The sequence below is a fragment of the Microtus oregoni genome, unplaced genomic scaffold, assembly GCF_018167655.1.
Source record: "Microtus oregoni isolate MIOR12 unplaced genomic scaffold, Mior012 000000F_ref0000247, whole genome shotgun sequence".
Classification (NCBI taxonomy): domain Eukaryota; kingdom Metazoa; phylum Chordata; class Mammalia; order Rodentia; family Cricetidae; genus Microtus; species Microtus oregoni.
The window spans coordinates 52798225-52816854 of NW_024543059.1; the positions used below are offsets into that span (position 1 = coordinate 52798225).

General features: G+C 43.6%; 1 protein-coding gene across 2 annotated transcripts in view; it reads left to right on the forward strand.

Moving 5' to 3' along the window:
- Window positions 1–18630, forward strand: part of LOC121447239 (serine/threonine-protein kinase TNNI3K) — a 217186-nt gene that overhangs the window by 179026 nt on the left and 19530 nt on the right. For both annotated transcript variants that reach the window (XM_041650381.1, XM_041650390.1), the window contains one exon: window positions 1953–2122. In XM_041650381.1, the coding sequence (XP_041506315.1) occupies window positions 1953–2122 (170 nt within the window). The remainder of the gene's footprint in view (window positions 1–1952; window positions 2123–18630) is intronic.

The following is an 18630-nucleotide window of genomic DNA, read 5'->3' on the forward strand; positions in this document are numbered from 1 at the left end:
TCTCCATAGCTTTTGGTTCCTGTCCTGGAACTAGCTCTTGTAGACCAGGCTGGCCTTGAACTCACAGAGATACACCTGCCTCTGCCTCCCAAGTGCTGGGATTAAAGGCGTGCACCACCACCGCCCAGCTCAAGATATTTTCTTAAATAGTGATTGATGTGCGGGGGGGGGGGGGGGGGGGGGGGGGGGGCAGCCCACTGTGGATGGTTCTATCGCTAGACTTTTGTCCTAGGCTCTATAAGAAAGCAGGCCAAGAAAGCCAAGAGTAGTAAGCCTCCATGACCTCTGCATCAATTCCTGCCTCCAGGTTTCTGCCCTGTTTGAGTTCCTGGCCTGACTTCCTTCAGTGATGAACACCAAAATAAACCCTTTCTTCCCTGACTTTCTTAGTGATCATGATGTTTCCTTGCGGAAATAGAAACCCTTAAGTAAGATACCTCAAAACAGAGACAATGAAAACATCTAGAAAACAAGCTTGGTCAGCCCCACTGATCAGGACGTCAGGAACACTCTTCTCTAGGAGAAAGATAAAACATTTGTATGCAGAGAGTTCACTGGACAGGTAACATTAATTAATGATCCAGGCTTGTGGGATCCCATAGGGTTCTGTCCTCCTTCTATTCAATATTTCTGTCAAGCTGACACCAGGGTTGAGGGGACCTGCTGGCCACACCGGCAAATGTGACAATGTTGAGAGAGCTAGAAAACATTTGAAGGCAAGAATCTAGAATATCTCGGAAAAGGAAATAATAGCACATGTCTAACAAGAATAAATTTGAAAGGGATAACATACTGTTCTTCTCAGAGCCATAGAAACAATAGTCAAAGGAGGACCTGGGGACATGGCCTCAAGATCACTGTGTTAGTGCTGTGATAAGCTCAGAGGAGCTATGGCATGAGGAGGCTCTCTTGTTGCTGAACAAAAGATCTGACCATCTCCCCTCTGTGATGAGCAAACAAAAGAGGACCCAATTGAACTCTCAGCCTTTAAAGAATAATGAAAGCTGCCACTTGCATTGTCGTGGAGAGCAATCAGAATGGCAAAAAAGTGGAAATTGTATATTATGAAGAGCATTTGGAGGAACCAAGGAGTTTTGCCTGAAGGTTGAGAAAATCACCATGAGCCCAAGGGCTATTATCAAACATCTAAAGGACCATCAGTTAGCAATGAGATTGGCTTTGTTCTTTTTGGGGAAACCATTCACCAGCTAGCAAACCATGTTCTATCTTACAAAATGTGTAGAATCTAAAGTCACTTGGGAACTGGATGTCTGGGTGTGTCTCCGGGCAATTGTCTTGATTACCTTAATTATGTTAATTAGCATGGGAGACCTATTTTAATTGTGGATGGAGCCATTCCCCAGACTGAGATCCTGGAAGTTGTAAAGTGGAGCAAGTGAGCTGAGCAGAATGTATTATCACTGCTTCCTGACTGTGGATGCAAACTAACAGCTGCTTCAAGCGCCTGCTGCCTGAATTCCTACCAAGATAGGCTGGGCTTCGAACTGTGAACTAAAACAAAACCCCTCTCCCATAAGATGTTTTAGTCAGAGCTGTCTTATCAGAGCCACAGGGAAGGACACTAGTGTGTAAACCATGTTGCATCACGGGGGAGCGATTCAGCTACAGCTGGAAGGAGTTCTGCTGGTGGTTCCTATGACCACAGTGAAGAAGGTGGCAAACCTTTCGATCATCACGTAATAATCATCTAAGAAACATTTTGTAAATTCATTTTTGGGCTTACTGTGCTTTGAGGAAGTTAGGAATAAGGATAAGGCCAGCTATCAAAATAGAAATGGGTCAAAAAGTAGCTGATCAATGTGAGCAGATCTTAGCAGCAGAGATGGAAGGGGAAAGCTAGAAGCAGTGTGGAAGAGCCCTGAGCTCTAATGTCCCAGTACAGGTTCCTGCTGGAGTTAGTAAACAAGGACTTCCATGCCTTCTCCATCCAGCTCATGTCTCCTGCCTCAAGTAACAGCAGTGGTTCCCTGTCGCCTTCCTCTTCCTCTGATTGCCTGGTGAGCCGGGGAGGGCCTGGCCGGAGCCACGTGGCAGCTTTACGGAGCCGTTTTGAGTTGGAATATGCCCTTAATGCAAGGTCCTATGCTGCCTGGTCCCAAAGGTAAGTGATGTTGTCACCAAGGATCTTACTATGAACCCAGATTTCAATTCCTGATGGAAAAAGTCACCTGGACGATGGCTATCTAGAGAAGCCTGAACAGGAAAACAATGAAGGAGAGTTTTGATTTCGATTTCCTTACATTGTGAAAAAAAATGTAATCTTTCACCCTTCTTTAGTTTAGATTCTTCTATAAGTTATCAGTAATAGCAGTGAGATCTAGCATCAAGAGAAATTGTTGTAAAGTGATGATATATTCTAAATCATTGAATTGTTCAGGGGTGGTCTTGTGGAATTCAAGAAAGGATTTCTGTGCATGAACCTGGAAACAGTCTTGTTTGTGGAGCATCAGACATTCAGAGTTGTAAGCATTTCCACAGCTCAGCAGCTCCACTCCCGGGATACACCCCCACAAAAGTGGAAAGAGACGTTCAAAGAAACCTTCTACACAAATATTTATAGCAACCTTGTTCACAAGAGTTTGTCCATCAAAGGATGGAGAGACAACATGTTGGGAGGCCCCATGTGGTAGAGCATTATTCAGCCATAAAAAGAAATACAATATGGATAAACCTTGAAAACTTATCTACAGAGTCCCTGTTTGGTATGGCCTCACTAATATGAGGATCGGAATGGAATAAAAATGGCTTCAATAACTCAATAACTGAGTATATTTCCTTACAGATGCAAGATTGGGTTCTGGTCCTCTCTGTGTTGGAGAACTTTCCTATAAAAAGCATCAATTCTCCTAATTCCAGACCCCACCCTCAGATCTAATTCATCTTAATTTCCACCCCAGAGACCCTGTTGTCAGTGCAGCCATGTGAGATGTTGGAGCTTCAGCCTCTAAATTTGAGGAGAGAATGATCTATTAAATACCAACAGCAGCACAGGACTGGAAACACACACGGGGTGTGGTGAACTGGGTGGAAGAACTTGGCTTCTCCATCCAGTAAGAATCTCAGGGCTCATCAGTGCATAGCCTGGTCTGGTTCTCTGCGCAGCTCCCTCGCACAGACTCCACGGCTTCTTTACCACTGTCTGCCCCTCTCTGGCGGGGTAGGACTCTATTTTAGCTTCTTTTCCCTCCCTGAACATTTGTAGCATTGGTGAACTGAAGGATAGTTTATTGATCGTCCCACCCCAAGCAAGCCACATGAATTGTTTGAGATCCGTAATAAAAATGTCCTAGTGAAGCATTCAATGAAAATATACGAGACAAGAGAAGAATCATGTATTTTTTTATGCATTACTACATCCAACTATCTTGCAGTTTGACTGACATAAGGCCATAATGTAACAAATATTTGTATAGCAGATAAAGAATGGAAATGGGATAAATTGACTCAACACGTGGTGATCATTATGAATGCAGAGTGGAATCGGGGAACGGGCTCTGTCTCTTCACTTTCTGTGTAAACATCTGCCATCACAAAACACCTGTGAAGTGTCGGACACTGTTTTAAATACTTTGACAATCATGTAATTAAGTTTTAAGTGGCAGGCCTTTCAGTTTTTGTAGATGGATAAACCGGGGCTCAGAAAGTATAAGCAACTCTCCTGAGTGAATGGGAAACAAGGGGAGGCTGAGCTGGGTTCCCACAAGAGCCTTTGCTGTGCTTTCGAAATTCCCCTGGCAAGGGAGGCAGCGGGTTCCAGAAACTTGTTATGTTTTGCCAATGCTTGTGTTTTCTGGACTTCTCCCAGTTTATTCTGGAAGTTGATCAAGGAATGGATTCAAGGACTCCTTGCAAGTCTGCTTTTCCAGCTTTTTTTTTTTAATGAAGGCAGAGGAAGGGGATGGGCAAGAGTCAGTTCTTAAAGTAAAAGAGCCCAAGGATACAGGAACTGATGGACTCAGGCCAGCAGGGTCATGGGGTGAGCTACCTAGAGTGGTTCTCAACTTTGCATGTTAGAATCACCTGTGAAACTTGCAAAGGACCAGTGCCTAGGGCCAACTAAAGCTTATCAGGGTGGCATCTAGGCTTCAGAAAGCCTTGAAGATTCTGGGTAGCTTTAACACAGAAAAAAAGACTATAAAGCTTAAAGAGCGAAGCATGGTTTTCCTTGCGGGTCTCTGTGGGAAGGAGATGCGCCAGCATCACAGAGAACCACACCAGGCTATGCACTGAATCCTTTGTCTTGGTTATCATCTAAAGGATGATTGAGTCCTTGTGCTATTTAGTCTCAGCCCTGGGCTTCCTAACTAACTCATCCAATTACATGGGAAACTGTAATTTTGTGTGTGTTTCACTGTGTTCTGAAAAATGTGTACAAGACTTGGCATGTGGTTCCCATTATTGTGTAGACCTGGGTCTACACAATACAGCAATGCATTTAATCGGTGAATTTACACACACTTTTAGTCATGATGCCAGTTGCCAAGAGGATGGAATTTGGTAACTGATGGTTTGATGTGTGTTTTCATTGTTTGTATGCATGCTTGTTACTAGTTATTGTTACTGTCTTTTCCTGTGTAAACTAAACTTCAAGGTGGGAAAGGTGTGCCAGGTATTTCCTTCATAAAAAACAGGAAATCACTAATTCTGACCAAAATCATAGATCAGGTAAAATCTGAGATTAAGGAAGCCATTTTTGAAATTCTGCCTCTTTTAAAGTATTTTGTGTCCAGATATATTTAGAAACCCGACATGTGGCACTTGCTCCTCCCACGGGGTCTGAAATCTCCCATCTTGTGCGCGGATTACATCACGTTAAATTTAGAAGCGACCAAGTGATGAACAACCTTTCAGATGCAAAAACCAATTAGTGTTTGTGTAGGGCTCAGCTCCAAGAATAGAACTGCGGCACAGTCGGCTGTCCAGGAGAAGACACGGGGGACCCAGATTCCGGTGCTCTGAAATAGACACCCTTGGGATTAATTTCCAGCAATACAAAAGAGCCCACCCAAGGACACCTCTAAATAGCTTTCCTAGTGTACTCATAACATACTTCAACTTATACAATGTTCACATAATGTACAAAAGTATCAGTTCACACATAACTGTCCTAGCATACCGGAATGGTGCACTTCAATAGGTTCATGAAATGAAAACGTGGGTCAGTTCCTCCACTCTGTAACCCGCCCTTCTCTTTTTGTGACCACTCCACACCCCTTTCACCCTCTGCACCAGCGAGTGATTCCTCAGGTAGAGCTTTGAAGCCATCAGCGATTCTCCATTACCTCCAAGAGTGGGTGGAGCTTCATCCTGGGTCATTAGCTAACACATTCTCCGCCTGTATGTATCCCAGTGGTTCTGAACCGCTTCTCCTCTTCTCCTTAGCACTCTACTCTGCAGACATCATATTTATTGTAGTCTTAATGGCTAAAGGTTCTACTGGCTAGAGACAAAATTTTGGAATTTGGGGTAATCCTACAAACTTCAAACTGACCCTTCACAAAAGTTCCTGAAAAAATGTTGGAGGGGACTGCTTGTTTGTCCCAGCCATCTAGAACCAAAATAATCTCACAGAAATTGTATTAATTCAATCACTGTTTGGCCCATTAGCTCTAGCTTCTTATTGGCTAACTCTTACATATTAATTTAACCAATTTCTATTAATCTGTGCATCACTACAAGGTCATTCCCTACCAGCAAAGTTCCGGCACGTCTGTCTCCAATGACTCCATGGCTTCTGTCTGACTCTGCCCTTCTTTCTCCCAGCATTCAGTTTAGTTTTCACCAACTTCTCAAACAGCACCACCACTGTGGACCTAATGTTCAAATATGTGAGCCTATTGTGGGGGGGGGGGGGCATTTAGCATTCAATCAGCAAAACCCTTCTATCAGGACAATAATTGCCACTTAGGTAACATGAGAGGGGAAACTGGCATATTCACACCATGGGTCTTTTCTAAAATAAATTGCCTTGCACTGAAGTGGCTAAAAAAATATTTTGGTGAAGAGGCAAGAAGAAGAGTCTGGAAGCACAAGAGCATGACTGATTATAGATTGGTCACTCTCTTCCACACTCTCCCTTTTCAGGTAAGAGTAGACATCCCTTCCCCAAACGACCTAGGCACCTATTGTATTTTACATTACTGGTCTTCATTTACATAGGCCTAGTTTAACCTTCTTCTGTTCCTTTGAGCTAAGTTTCTATCCCTGTGCCAAAGCCAATGGTCTTAATAATAAAGAGCCAGAGGCCCTTGTAGGAATCTTTCTACCTGTAAGATGTAGGATTTCCCTCTGGATGCTGTAAAAATGTTTTCTTACCATTGGTTAATAAGGAAGCTGGTTTGGCAGAATAAAGCAAAGTGGGAAACCCAAGGAGAGGTAGAGGAGGAAAGAAGGCAGATTCAAGGAGATACTAGGTAGCTGCTGGAGGACAAAGATGCTGGAAACTTACCCGTAAGCCACAACCTCATGTGAATCATAGATCAATAAAAATGGGTTTATTTAAGACATGAGAGAGAGCGAGGAATGTGCCTAAACTGTGGGCCAAAGTGTTGTAATTACTATAAGCCACTGTGTGTTTCTTTGGGATTGAATGGCTGTGGGACGGGGTGGGTCAGGAGCTTCTGTTTATAGACCCATTCCTTCTTTGTCGCCCATCTTTGCTTTTGCTGTCACTATTCCATATTTACTTTATAAACAGTTCACATCTTTTTACCTCAGAAGAGTTTGAGGACAGTGTACAAACTCACAGACTGGCATGAGCAGAGCTGGTGTGCTGACCATGCTGAGTCTCCATCATTCAGCTGGTACATCTTTGTACTGATTTAAATGAACTTTAATATAATCCATAGAATATACCATGAACTCTATGTTTACTACCCTCATGGAAGACAAAAACAGACAGATTAGCTATGATTTAAAATCATTCCATATAAATGGAATTACAGAGATATAATATTAATTATGTGCTTGCACATGGGGCAGGGGATAGGGGTTGTACACTGAGTGCTGTTGCCTGTGGTGGCCAGGAGAGCCCATCAGAACCCCTGGAGATGGAGTTACTGGCAGCTGAGAGTTACCCATGTAGCTGTTGGGAACTTACCCTGGATCCTCTTGGAGAGCACTGTGTGCTCTTACCTGTCAAGTGATCTCTCTGCCAGCTTACCTTCACACTGATGCATTTGTTTTCCAATGTTTTCATGTCATTATAACTGTTAAAAATCCACACATTGATTTTGTTTTGTGAATCTGTGGTTTCTTTAAACTTAGTCAGATGTATGTTTTATTATTCATGGCTCTGACCTGTCAGATCTATCTTCTCATCCTGTTTTCCCTCCTCAGATGTGTCATTTAGAGTAACAGAGGTAGATGTATTAATCCAGACATGGACGATTCTTTCCCCTCTCTCTTTAGAGGTAGATGCTCTGTGGATGCAGGACTCCAGTACTCAGCAGGTTCCTGTCACTATTAACATTTCATCTATAAATCTTGTTACCTGCCTTTTGTTTCTGTCTTGCCCTTCCTAAGTAACCTTGAAGCTTTTCCTTGTCTCCAATGTCTCACTGTGATGGTTTAGTATTATTTCTCTTCCTTGATATTTGCTGACTCCTAGATGCCAAAGTCCGGTAGTTTTTAGAACTTATGTACGATTCTCAACCATCACAGATAACATTGTTTCACCATGTCTTTATGCTTTTTGAAAACCCTCCTTAGATATATGTCATGTAGTGTATTTAAAATATGTCTAATTAGAACACATATGTGCAAATAGAGTAGGCATATACACACAGACATATGTGTCAGGAAGGTGTGCAACTACAAATGTCTAAGATGTTTGTGAGTGAATCAAATACGTCTCTGTATGTCTTTGTGGGGAGGCTATAACTTTTGCCCCTCAACTCTCTGCTACACTTTAGGTGATTTTTCACATTTAAATATCATTAATTCTCTGAATAGCTCTGTCTGTCTTCTTGCCTGTTTTCAACTCAATTTCTTTCCAATTTCTTTCTATTGTGTTTGTTGCTGTTTACAATTTTGCCAGGCAGTTTGGAAATGCACTTTCCCTTCTATATATGTTTGCTCTTTTCCCCTAAAAATATTTATCTTATGCTCTTCAGTTTTTATGTTCTGGCTGCATTGCTATTTTTGTGGATTCTTGGCTTTCCTGCCTGCCCTGTTTCTCTTGCCTTTGGACTTCTTAATTCTGTTATGGGCTTATGTTCTTTGGACATTTAAAGCTTATGACTTCTTTCTCTCTTCCTCTTGTTTTGAGTGGGCCACCTCACAGACAAACTGATTCACTCTTTCGTCACCTTGAGACACCAGCACCCAGGATCACTGCTTATGATCCCATTCTCTTGTATTTTATGTGTGTGATGTGGTGCTTTGGGCTATATTTGTTTTTTCTTTCCATGTTCCCTGGAGCTCAGTGACAAATAGAGCACTCGGGTTCTGCATCTTTTGTGTAGAGTGGATTTTACTTTTCCTAATTTTCTTAACCTTGGTTTTCTCTTGAGGACTTTAGACCTTCTAAAGATTTTAATATTTTTATTTGTGTGTGTATCATTTTTACTGTATAACATGTATGTGCAGGTTCCCAAAGAAGGGGGCATTGAAATGCTGGACTTAGACTTACAGTGGGCTGTAAGTTTCCCAACCTGTGTGCTGAGAAACTAGCTCAGGTTCCCTGGAAGATTAGTATTTCTGAGCCATCTCTCTAGCCCTAGGACTACAGCTCTTTTAAAAGGTGTTTAGCACCTGACCCCCTACTCTGCTTGGGTCAATGTTGTGTCTGTCACACACAAACCAATAAAATTCAGCTTTGAGGCCAATAAGAATCAATAAGAACTTCAGATAAAAGTAGCCAGCCATTTGCTTTTCTGGTCTGCGTAGATGGCCTTGCATTTTGTGTTAAAAAACAGCTCTTCTTTAATGCTGTACTGCATTAGTTAGGACAGTGTCCAGCACAAGATAAGTACTAAATACCCACTGTGGAATGGGTAAGTGAGCACAGCTGCCTCCATTAAAGACAATGGTATCTAATTACAATCTTGTGAAGTATTGCTAACAGTCCCGTTCTTCAATGAAAACAAGTTGAGACTCATATAGTTTTAGAAACTGGATATGAAACTACTAAACAGAGGAAAAATAAGTTCTTGTTGTAACCTGGGCCTGTATGGAGGCTTCTGCTTCTTTTTCTTTCTTTCTTTCTTTATTTATTAAAGATTTCTGTCTCTTCCCCACCACCGCTTCCCATTTCCCTCCCGCTTCCCCAATCAAGTCCGCCTCCCTCGTCAGCCCAAAGAGCTATCAGGGTTCCCTGCCCTGTGGGAAGTCCAAGGACCACCCACCTCCATTCAGGTCTAGTAAGGTGAGCATCCAAACTGCCTAGGCTCCCACAAAGCCAGTAAGTGCAGTAGGATCAAAAACCCATTGCCATTGATCTTGAGTTCTCAGTAGTCCTCATTGTCTGCTATGTTCAGCGAGTCCGGTTTTATTCCAGGCTTTTTCAGACCCAGGCCAGCTGGCCTTGGTGAGTTCCCGATAGAACATCCCCATTCTCTCAGTGTGTAGGTGCACCCCTTGTGGTCCTGAGTTCCTTGCTCGTGCTCTCTCTCCTTCTGCTCCTGATTTGGACCTTGAGATTTCTGTCCAGTGCTCCATTGTGGGTCTTTGTCTCTGTCTCCTTTCATCGCCTGATGAAGGTTAATATTCAGGAGGATGCCTATAAGTTTTTCTTTGGGTTCTTCTTATTTAGCGTCTCTAGGATCACTAATTATAGGCTCAATGTCATTTGTTTATGGCTAGAAACCAAATATGAGTGAGTACATCCTATGTTCCTCTTTTTGGGTCTGGCTTACCTCACTCAGGATAGTGTTTTCTATTTCCATCCATTTGCATGCAAAATTCACAAAGTCCTTGTTTTTTACTGCTGAGTAGTACTCTAATATGTATATATTCCATACTTTCTTCATCCATTCTTCCATTGAAGGGCATCTAGATTGTTTCCAGGTTCTGGCTATTACAAACAATGCTTCTATGAACATAGTAGAGCATATACTTTTCTTGTATGATAAGGCCTTTCTTGGGTATATTTCCAAGAGTGGTATTGCTGGGTCCAGGGGTAGGTTGATCCCGAGTTTCCTGAGAAATCGCCACACTGCTTTCCAAAGTGGTTGGACAAGTTTGCATTCCCACCAGCAATGTATGAGTGTACCCCTTTCTCCACAACCTCTCCAACAAAGGCTATCATTGGTGTTTTTTATTTTAGCCATTCTGACAGGTGTAAGATGGTATCTTAAAGTTGTCTTGATTTGCATTCCCCTGATTGCTAAGGAGGTTGAGCATGACCTTAAGTGTCTATTGACCATTTGAACTTCTTCTGTTGAGAATTCTCTGTTCAGCTCAGTGCCTCATTTTATAATTGGGTTGATTAGCCTTTTACAATCTAGTTTCTTGAGTTCTTTATATATTTTGGAGATCAGACCTTTGTCAGTTGCGGGGTTGGTGAAGATCTTCTCCCGGTCAGTGGGTTGCCTTTCTGTCTTAGTGGCAGTGTCCTTTGCTTTACAGAAGCTTCTCAGTCTCAGGAGGTCCCATTTATTCAATGAGGCCCTTAATGTCTGTGCTGCTGGGGTTATACGTAGGAAGTGGTCTCCTGTGCCCATGTGTTGTGGAGTACTTCCCACTTTCTCTTCTATCAGGTTCAGTGTGTTCGGGCTGATATTGAGGTCTTTAATCCATTTGGACTTGAGTTTTGTGCATGGTGATAGATATGGGTCTATTTTCATTCTTCTACAGATTGACATCCAGTTTTGCCAGCACAATTAGTTGAAGATGCTCTCTTTGTTCCATTGTATACTTTTAGCTCCTTTATCGAAAATCAGGTGTTCATAGGTTTGTGGGTTAATGTCAGGGTCCTCTATTCGATTCCATTGGTCGACTTCTCTGTTTCTGCTTCTTTTAAGACTGATGTTAGCCAAAAGGCTCAAACTACTTTTTTTTTTTTAAATTTATTTATTTATTAAGGATTTCTGCCTCATCCCCACAACCGCTTCCCATTTCCCTCCCCCTCCCCCGATCAAGTCCCCCTCCCTCATCTGCTCGAAGAGCAATCAGGGTTCCCTGACCTGTGGGAAGCCCAAGGACTGCCCACCTCTATCCAGGTCTCGTAAGGTGAGCATTCAAACTGCCTAGGCTCCCACAAAGCCAGTACGTGCAGTAGGATCAAAAACCCACTGCAATTGTTCTTGAATTCTCAGTATTCCTCATTGTCCGCTATGTTCAGCTAGTCCGGATTTATCCCATGCTTTTTCAGACCTAGGCCAGCTGGCCTTGGTGAGATCCCAATAGAACATCCCCATTGTCTTAGTGTGTGGGTGCACCCCTCGTGGTCCTGAGTTCCTTGCTCGTGCTCCGAGAGGAGCCAACACATAAGATCCTCCAGTCTACGAGGAGCTGTCCGCGGTGCTGAACGGGCTACCACTGAAGAGTCGGCTAGATGCAAGGGAATCTTGGGCACCGAGTCCACACTTTTGCTCACAGAGAAGTTACCTCCTTGCTGACTAACTCTGACATTGGCCGTATTAATTCATTTTACCACCTAGGGACACATTGTAATCAGATGCCTGTCGACGCAATGGGATCAAAACTCCACAGACTCAGCCCTGCTTCCAGTACCCACGCTGTCCCTCCATTGTCCTCAACTATCTCTTGCCAAATCAGCCTCACATGGAAAAGCAACAAGCGCTAATCAGAGAATAGCAAGCGGTTCTGCCTTCTAGGAATCTGACAACCAAAAGGGCACATATGGGCTAATTTAGAAGATAACACTACTGTAACGCAATTTCTCTGTTGAGTTGAGGTTTTATCACACAGGCCTCTTCTCGCACTAATAATGTGTGCTGTTCCAACAACCCCTCTACAGCACTCGCATTCTCTGGAAGAAACAGCAACAATCTTTAGGCTGAAACTTACTGCCTTTCTGGTAAGGTTTGCCCTCTTGGGAATGGAGGCACTGCACTTTCTCGTTCATAGACACAGTGGGGTCCAGGACCTAGCACTGTGGCTGCACATGAATCACATGGGGATTACCTACTCTGTGAGAACAAGAAGACAGTGCCATTGACTTTCAAAAATGGTCATTATCTTGCTCCAAGATGGCTGAGTGAAAGCACAGCTAATGAGCTTTTTCATGGAAGCTTGATGCTTATTTAAGCATCTCATTATTGCCTTTGCCGTCCTTCAGCCAGCCCCACAATGCCAAGAGGAAGGACTATCTGGACACATCCCTCTGTGAAGCTCCCGCTTCCCTATTATATAAATGAGGGGAGTAAGATGTCACATGCCTAAATCTAGGGGCAAGGCAATTTTTCCCCTGGATATTTGTCATCTCTGGAGTATATAATTTTTATGACACTCACTTGCTCAGGGTCAGTCACTCAGCTCATTAAGGGTCTGAAGTAGCAAAAATACAAATGGCAAAGAGAAGTCAGAATCTAAGCAGGTGTCAGCATGTCTGTCAGCTGCTCCTTTTATCTTTTTCTTTTTAAGTTCAAATATTTTTCAGTTGTCCATGAATTTTCCTAATTAATGGAAGTAGCAATGCTTCTGGTTTCATGGAGTGTGGAGCTGAGTAGGAAACCTGTAGCCATGCGGGCTGCTGTGTAGGTTTGAGTGCCTCCTTGCCATGAGCCTGACGTCAAATAAAGTGCAAGAAAGAAGAGAGTTGGCCAGTAACATGGGGATCTGACTTTCTATCCTCAGAACCCACATAAAAGCCAGAAGCCAAGTGTTTATCTGTTAGCACTATGCTCTTAGGAAGACAGTAGGTAGAGACAGGAGAGTTTTCCTAAGTGTGCAGGCAAGCAGTCCCTTGTCAGTGCCAGCTGCAAACAATAAAGGATGCTGTCTCAGAGTGTGAATGAGGACTCAAATTTGAGGCTGTCCTCTGACCTCCACACATGCGCCAAGGTCATGCACAGTGGCACACAAAGAAAGAAACAAACACAAAAGGACACACCCATGCATACGCACAGACGTAAAACAAAAATTAAAGCAGATGTTAAAAGTATTTCCATCAAGGTCCACAAATCCAGAGAATTCCTCTGTATTGTAAAAGTCACTTAATATTTTCATAAATACTCTTCGTTTGGCTCAGCCCTGAGTGTCCTGTCTACAGAGTACCACAGTGACATTTGCCAATGATTCCCAACTGAAATGAAACCCCACAGAGCCAGCTGCTGCCCTCAGCTCTCGGTGTTTCTGCTTTGCTGCAGGGAGACTGGGCTCTTGCATGCCAACCCTCTGCGAGGCACCTTAGTCTCCTTTGTGAAGCGGCTTGCTCACTAGTGCCATCTGGCCATCACTGGGGGCACTGCAGGGAATGTGGCTGAGAGAGATTGGAGACTTCCCACCTAAAAACCCGCACACAGCTCAAAGCTAAGGAGTGTGTAAAAAATGTCAATCCCGTCCCTGACTTTTAAAAACCACCCTTAGATTGGAACAACCTTTCCCCGTGAAAAATGTCAAAGGAAGAATATCAAACAAAATATCCTGTTCAGAAGAAGTGCCGGGAGAATGGGAGATTAATAAAAGGGAAGATGGGAGAAAGCCCCAGCGTTCGTAAAATTGGCACCTCTTAAAAAGAAAGCTTTAAGGACCAGGATTTATTGCCGCACATAAAAGATTTGCATGAAAAGAGAGAGAAAGTGGCATATTTAGGTTACAACAGCTCACTTGAGAAAGAGCAGCCATGCCTCCTCGGCTGGGCTGTTCTGCCATTGCCGTTTCCATTCCCGCTCTTTCCTGTCCCAGGGCAAGCTTGTTAGCAGCCTGAAAGGGCCTCCCTGGTAACCTGAAAGGCCCGTTTCTCGTGATGCGCTTTGTAATACTAATTAACTAATTCCCAGGCACATGAAGGGAACCTGTGAAGATTCGCCAGAGGCAAACTGCTAAGTAAATGGTGACAGACTTCTCCATTTTCAATTAGATGGAATGACATATTGTGATGGCAACAAGTGGACCCACTTTCTAATGGCAAGCATCCTGTGAGGGCTTCATTCCCGCAAATGAAGAGAAATCCTGGCTACGGGTCCCCCCGCGTGCACATCAGAGCAGGATTCTGCCTTTGCTTCTGCTTGTGTGCCACCGTTGTAAGATTTAATCCAAAATGCCGTTTTCTGAGACTGCTTCTGTTCTCCTGAAATGTCTGACAGGGCACCGCACGAGGACCAGAGGGAGCAGCCGGCCTCATTAAACCGATACAGGTGGCGCTGCGCTCTGCGCCTCAGCCCCCACGCCAGTCGGCCCCGCCCTGCAGCACCGGCTCCACTGTTTGTATTGCAGATCTCTTGCTCACATGGCAACTGTTGCTATGTTTGCGGTAATAAGTGGGTGATGCTGGTGTCTCGGTAATGACTGCGATACAAGAGCCATGATTTCCAAATGGATTTTTGAAGTTGCTCGCACAATGGCACCGCACAAGAGCGACAGCCTTAATTTCCCATAGATTCTCTTTCTCTCCACCTTTCCTGTCTTCCATACAGACTGAGCCTAACCCCTGTAGAACAGCAACAGTGACAGTTTTCTTCCTTTGCCTTGCTTGTATTTTAAAAAGATGTTTGTTATTTCAAAAGGCATTGTTTCTTATTATCTCTTTATAATGGGATCATGTTTTTTGGTTGTTTTTTTCTACTTAAATAACGGCAATTAACGCTATCAGAAAACATCGTGGACCCAGAAAGGAAACAGTTTCTGTATTAGCTACGGGAGAAGGGATGGCATCTGCTGTTTATCTCTGTAACGTTAGCTGGATGCCTGTATTAACAAGCAGATGTGGGAAGGGTCTCAATCGCAAATAAGTCTGAAAAATTCAAGAGTAGACATTTTCCATGCCGGATATTCTTTTCCAAAAAGGCAGTGAACAAATGAACTCTGCTTTGCTTCCTGATCATAATCAATTGCTTACTTCCTAGGGAGTGTTCTAACCGCTCCTTTCAGTAGAGGTGGGTGTTGCCCCAGCTCTGGGAGAGATAAGGACTGAATAGCTACGCTATGCCCACGGATGGTAATCTCAAACTGGCCAGACCATGGAAGGAGAAGATTTATTGTCTGATTTGATCCATAACTGTGGTTCAGACACTGTGAATATTTTGTAGGCTAGTTGTAACACTGCTAACCACAGTTCTTCCACAAGGTAAGAACCATCAATCAGTACCCCACAAATGAGCAGGCTGAAGGCAGAAAGGATGAGAGATCTGCTGGAGGCTTTACAGCTAACAAAAGGCAGGGCTGTGGTTTGTGTCTGAATCAGCTTGACTCCAAAATCTCTGGGCTTTTTGTTCCTTGCTGAGCTGCTATAGTGGGATACCCAAGGACTGCGCTCATACTGATCCTTCACTTAACCCCTTCCTGTGCAGGGTGCCAGCACCCGCTTGAGTGCACACTCGGTGCTCACAGTGTGGCCCCCAAGCAGCAGCTCCAACACCTGAGGAAATCGGTGGAAAGACAGCCTCAGAGACTTAGCTGGCCCCAGCCAGCACCCTAACAAGTATTAGCCATGTGCATTAAAACTGGAGGTGCGCCATCCAGTCTCTAATGTATTTAGGATGCACCCCACTTTCCTCTCTCCCTGTAACTCACTTCCCCCATTCAGCAGTCCCAATCCCAGGTGTACTTGTGTTGGAAACCATCTCTGCCTTCTTAGTAAAGGATGTTTCTAGCTGAATTCCCTTCAGCACATCCATGTGACATGTGTCTGTAAGACCAACTGATACAGCACATGACAGGAGAGAAAACACTGAAGGGCTGTGGCACATACTTAATTTCTGTGGGTGTACCCACTGAAAGGCAATACAAAGATGGAAAAGATGTCAGATGCTCAAAGAGAAGTCACCTAAATATACTGATTTCAAGCAAATGGGTCTCTTCTATCGGATTCCAAAGTCCCCTTTATTATTCATGGAAAAATGGCTCTTTTCCAACTCAGCTAACAGATAGCAAAATAAATTAGAGGAATATGAAACAAGTAGAAATGATGTCTGTTGCTGGGTTTCCCCATCGCACATTATGGGGTAGAATGTGTGCGGCTAGCGGGTAACAACTGCGAACTGAGTTTCAGGTTGATGAAAAATTCCTGTTGCTTCTGCATCAGCATGGCTATTTTTCTTTGTAAGGGACGAGTGAGTCTGAGATTAATAAAGGTTTAACAGGTTTACATAATTATTAAGGGAAATTAATAAATTAAGGCATACTTTACATTTTAAAACATGGATAAAAACATATTTGAAACATTATAGCATTCCTTTGAGCCCATTACTGACTAGTAAGCTGGGCTAACAGCTTTCTTTCTAAAATCTGCACGCAGATTTTAGAAAGTGTGTGTTTGCATGTACGTACGTGCATATGTGTGCCTGTGTGTATATGTATCTATACGTATGTGTGTGAGTGTGGTGTATGCATGTGTGAGCACCAGAGTGTGCGTAAAGAAGTCAGAGCACAGCTTGTGGTGTTGGTCCTCTCCCTACACCACGTCAGATTAGACTACGTCCGGCTTACGATAAATGTCTTTACCCACTGAGCCATTTCTAAGACACAAGCCAACCCCTTTGTTGCAATTTGTTCAAAGCTAATGAGATCCATTTGTATACATTTAGTTAAATAAATACATAAATAAATAAAAAGACATTGCTACCTCCAGGAAAAAGACAACTGTCTAGAATATTGTCTACAATTGAAATACAGCTAGAATTGGAAAGTGAATGGATTTTAATAACTTATCACAAATACATGCTGAGTTCCTTCGAAATTCACAGCATTATCTGACAGACACCCTGATGTTTGGATAGGCTGGGTTTTTGTAATCTCTTGAAAAATCTACATATATACCTATCATATATCCTCCTTTATTGACTATATTTTCTTCATTGAAATAAATTAGATCATCATTATTATTACTTATAGATGAGAAAACACCAACCATACCTGTGTGGTCCCCTATTGTTCTTGCCCCTTCTTCTACTTGATTCCATTGCCCTCTGTAAGATTGCTACACTGATACATCAGCATCGGTGTTTATCATCCTTCCGAGTGCCTGCTAAATGTTATATTCTTCAGCAGACACTGGGAAGACAATGGTACATGATCCATCATTCCAGCCCTGGAGAGACTCATGGTTTACTGAGGTGTCAGAGAAGCAACATGCTGAAGCAAGGGTATGATCTCATGATGTCCTAGAAAGGGTTAGGGAGAATTAGCAAGAGAGGCAGGAGCACTGGGGCAAAATCACAGAGAAAGGAAGCCATGTGGGGGAACTGGAGGGCTATAGAGTTGGTAGAGTTAGGGCAGAAAGTGTGGGCGGGGATTGAACATGAGCAGAGGTAGAAACAAGAGGAGACTATGCTGCTTTGCATCCCTGGACAAAGGAAAGGAGGAGAGCTGCTGCTTATGCACAGTTTCACTGCAGGCCACTAAGATCTCAGTCCACCCAGACAAGGAACAGGTACCCATGTGAATGTGGCCCAGATACAGCAGGTGGGGGTCATCATTGAAATTGCTCTGTGGCATGACTCAGAGCCCTGGGTCCAGCAGCTGTGTTAGCTGTCATAAGTTACCGGTGGATGGGAACAAGGCAATGCAGATGGCATAGCAGTAATTCAGGTAGAGCTGATGTGCACCTTAAACACAGCATTGTCTCCGGAATTGGGCAAGCCAAGTGACTTTTGGTCCATAACCTCTATTGCATTGAGAAAGCCAGCTGTAAATGAATGTCCCTCTTTAAATATCAACGGAAAAGAAATAAAAGGTCCAGTCACCTTTGAAAAAAAGAAAGAAAGGAAATAACTTAGCCAATTTTAACAGCCTATCATTTGCCGATTTCCACAGTGAAATGTGCCTGGTGAATCTAGGACCTACTGAAATCACTGCCCAGCACCTCAGTCATATGGTGCTTCTGCCCTCACGGCATCTCCACCCAGGCATTCCCATCCTTTAGTGCCAAGGATAGTACCTGTCAGGTGGCACCTTCTCATCCAAGACTCTCTGAACATAGAAACTGACTCCTGCTGCTCACAGGACAGCCTGTGTACAAAGATCTCCCTACATGTTCTCCAGCAAGGTGTGTGCTCCTTGCAGCATGCCCGGCCCCAGGAGAACTCCCCACTAATATGTTCCTGACTGGGGAGGGGAGAATGGTAGTGAGTTCCTTGAACTGACTTCTCTGCCTCTCCTCCAGGTAAATTTCTTATCACAGGAATCCGTGATGCATTTTGCCACTGCACTGAAAACCCCTCATGGCACATGAAGCAATCGCAGTTGACACGTTAAGGCTGATGCTAGGCTTTTGGACTCTTAACAAATCCTTTATCAAAGAGTTCTGGTGTTGGAATCCACAGAACGCTGTGCTTACTCTGTACGCACTGACAAGCTCCCCTGACAGGCCTGAGATCACAGCAGAGGTGCTGGGAGGAGAAGCTAGTTAATCGCAAATACAAAGGTTTCTGGTTTGCTCACTCAGCCAACACTTGTTGCAGTTACCCAAAGACTCAGAAATAAACTGAGGCCACATCACTTCTCTCTTTAATCCGGTGAAATAACTATCCTGATCAGAGCGGC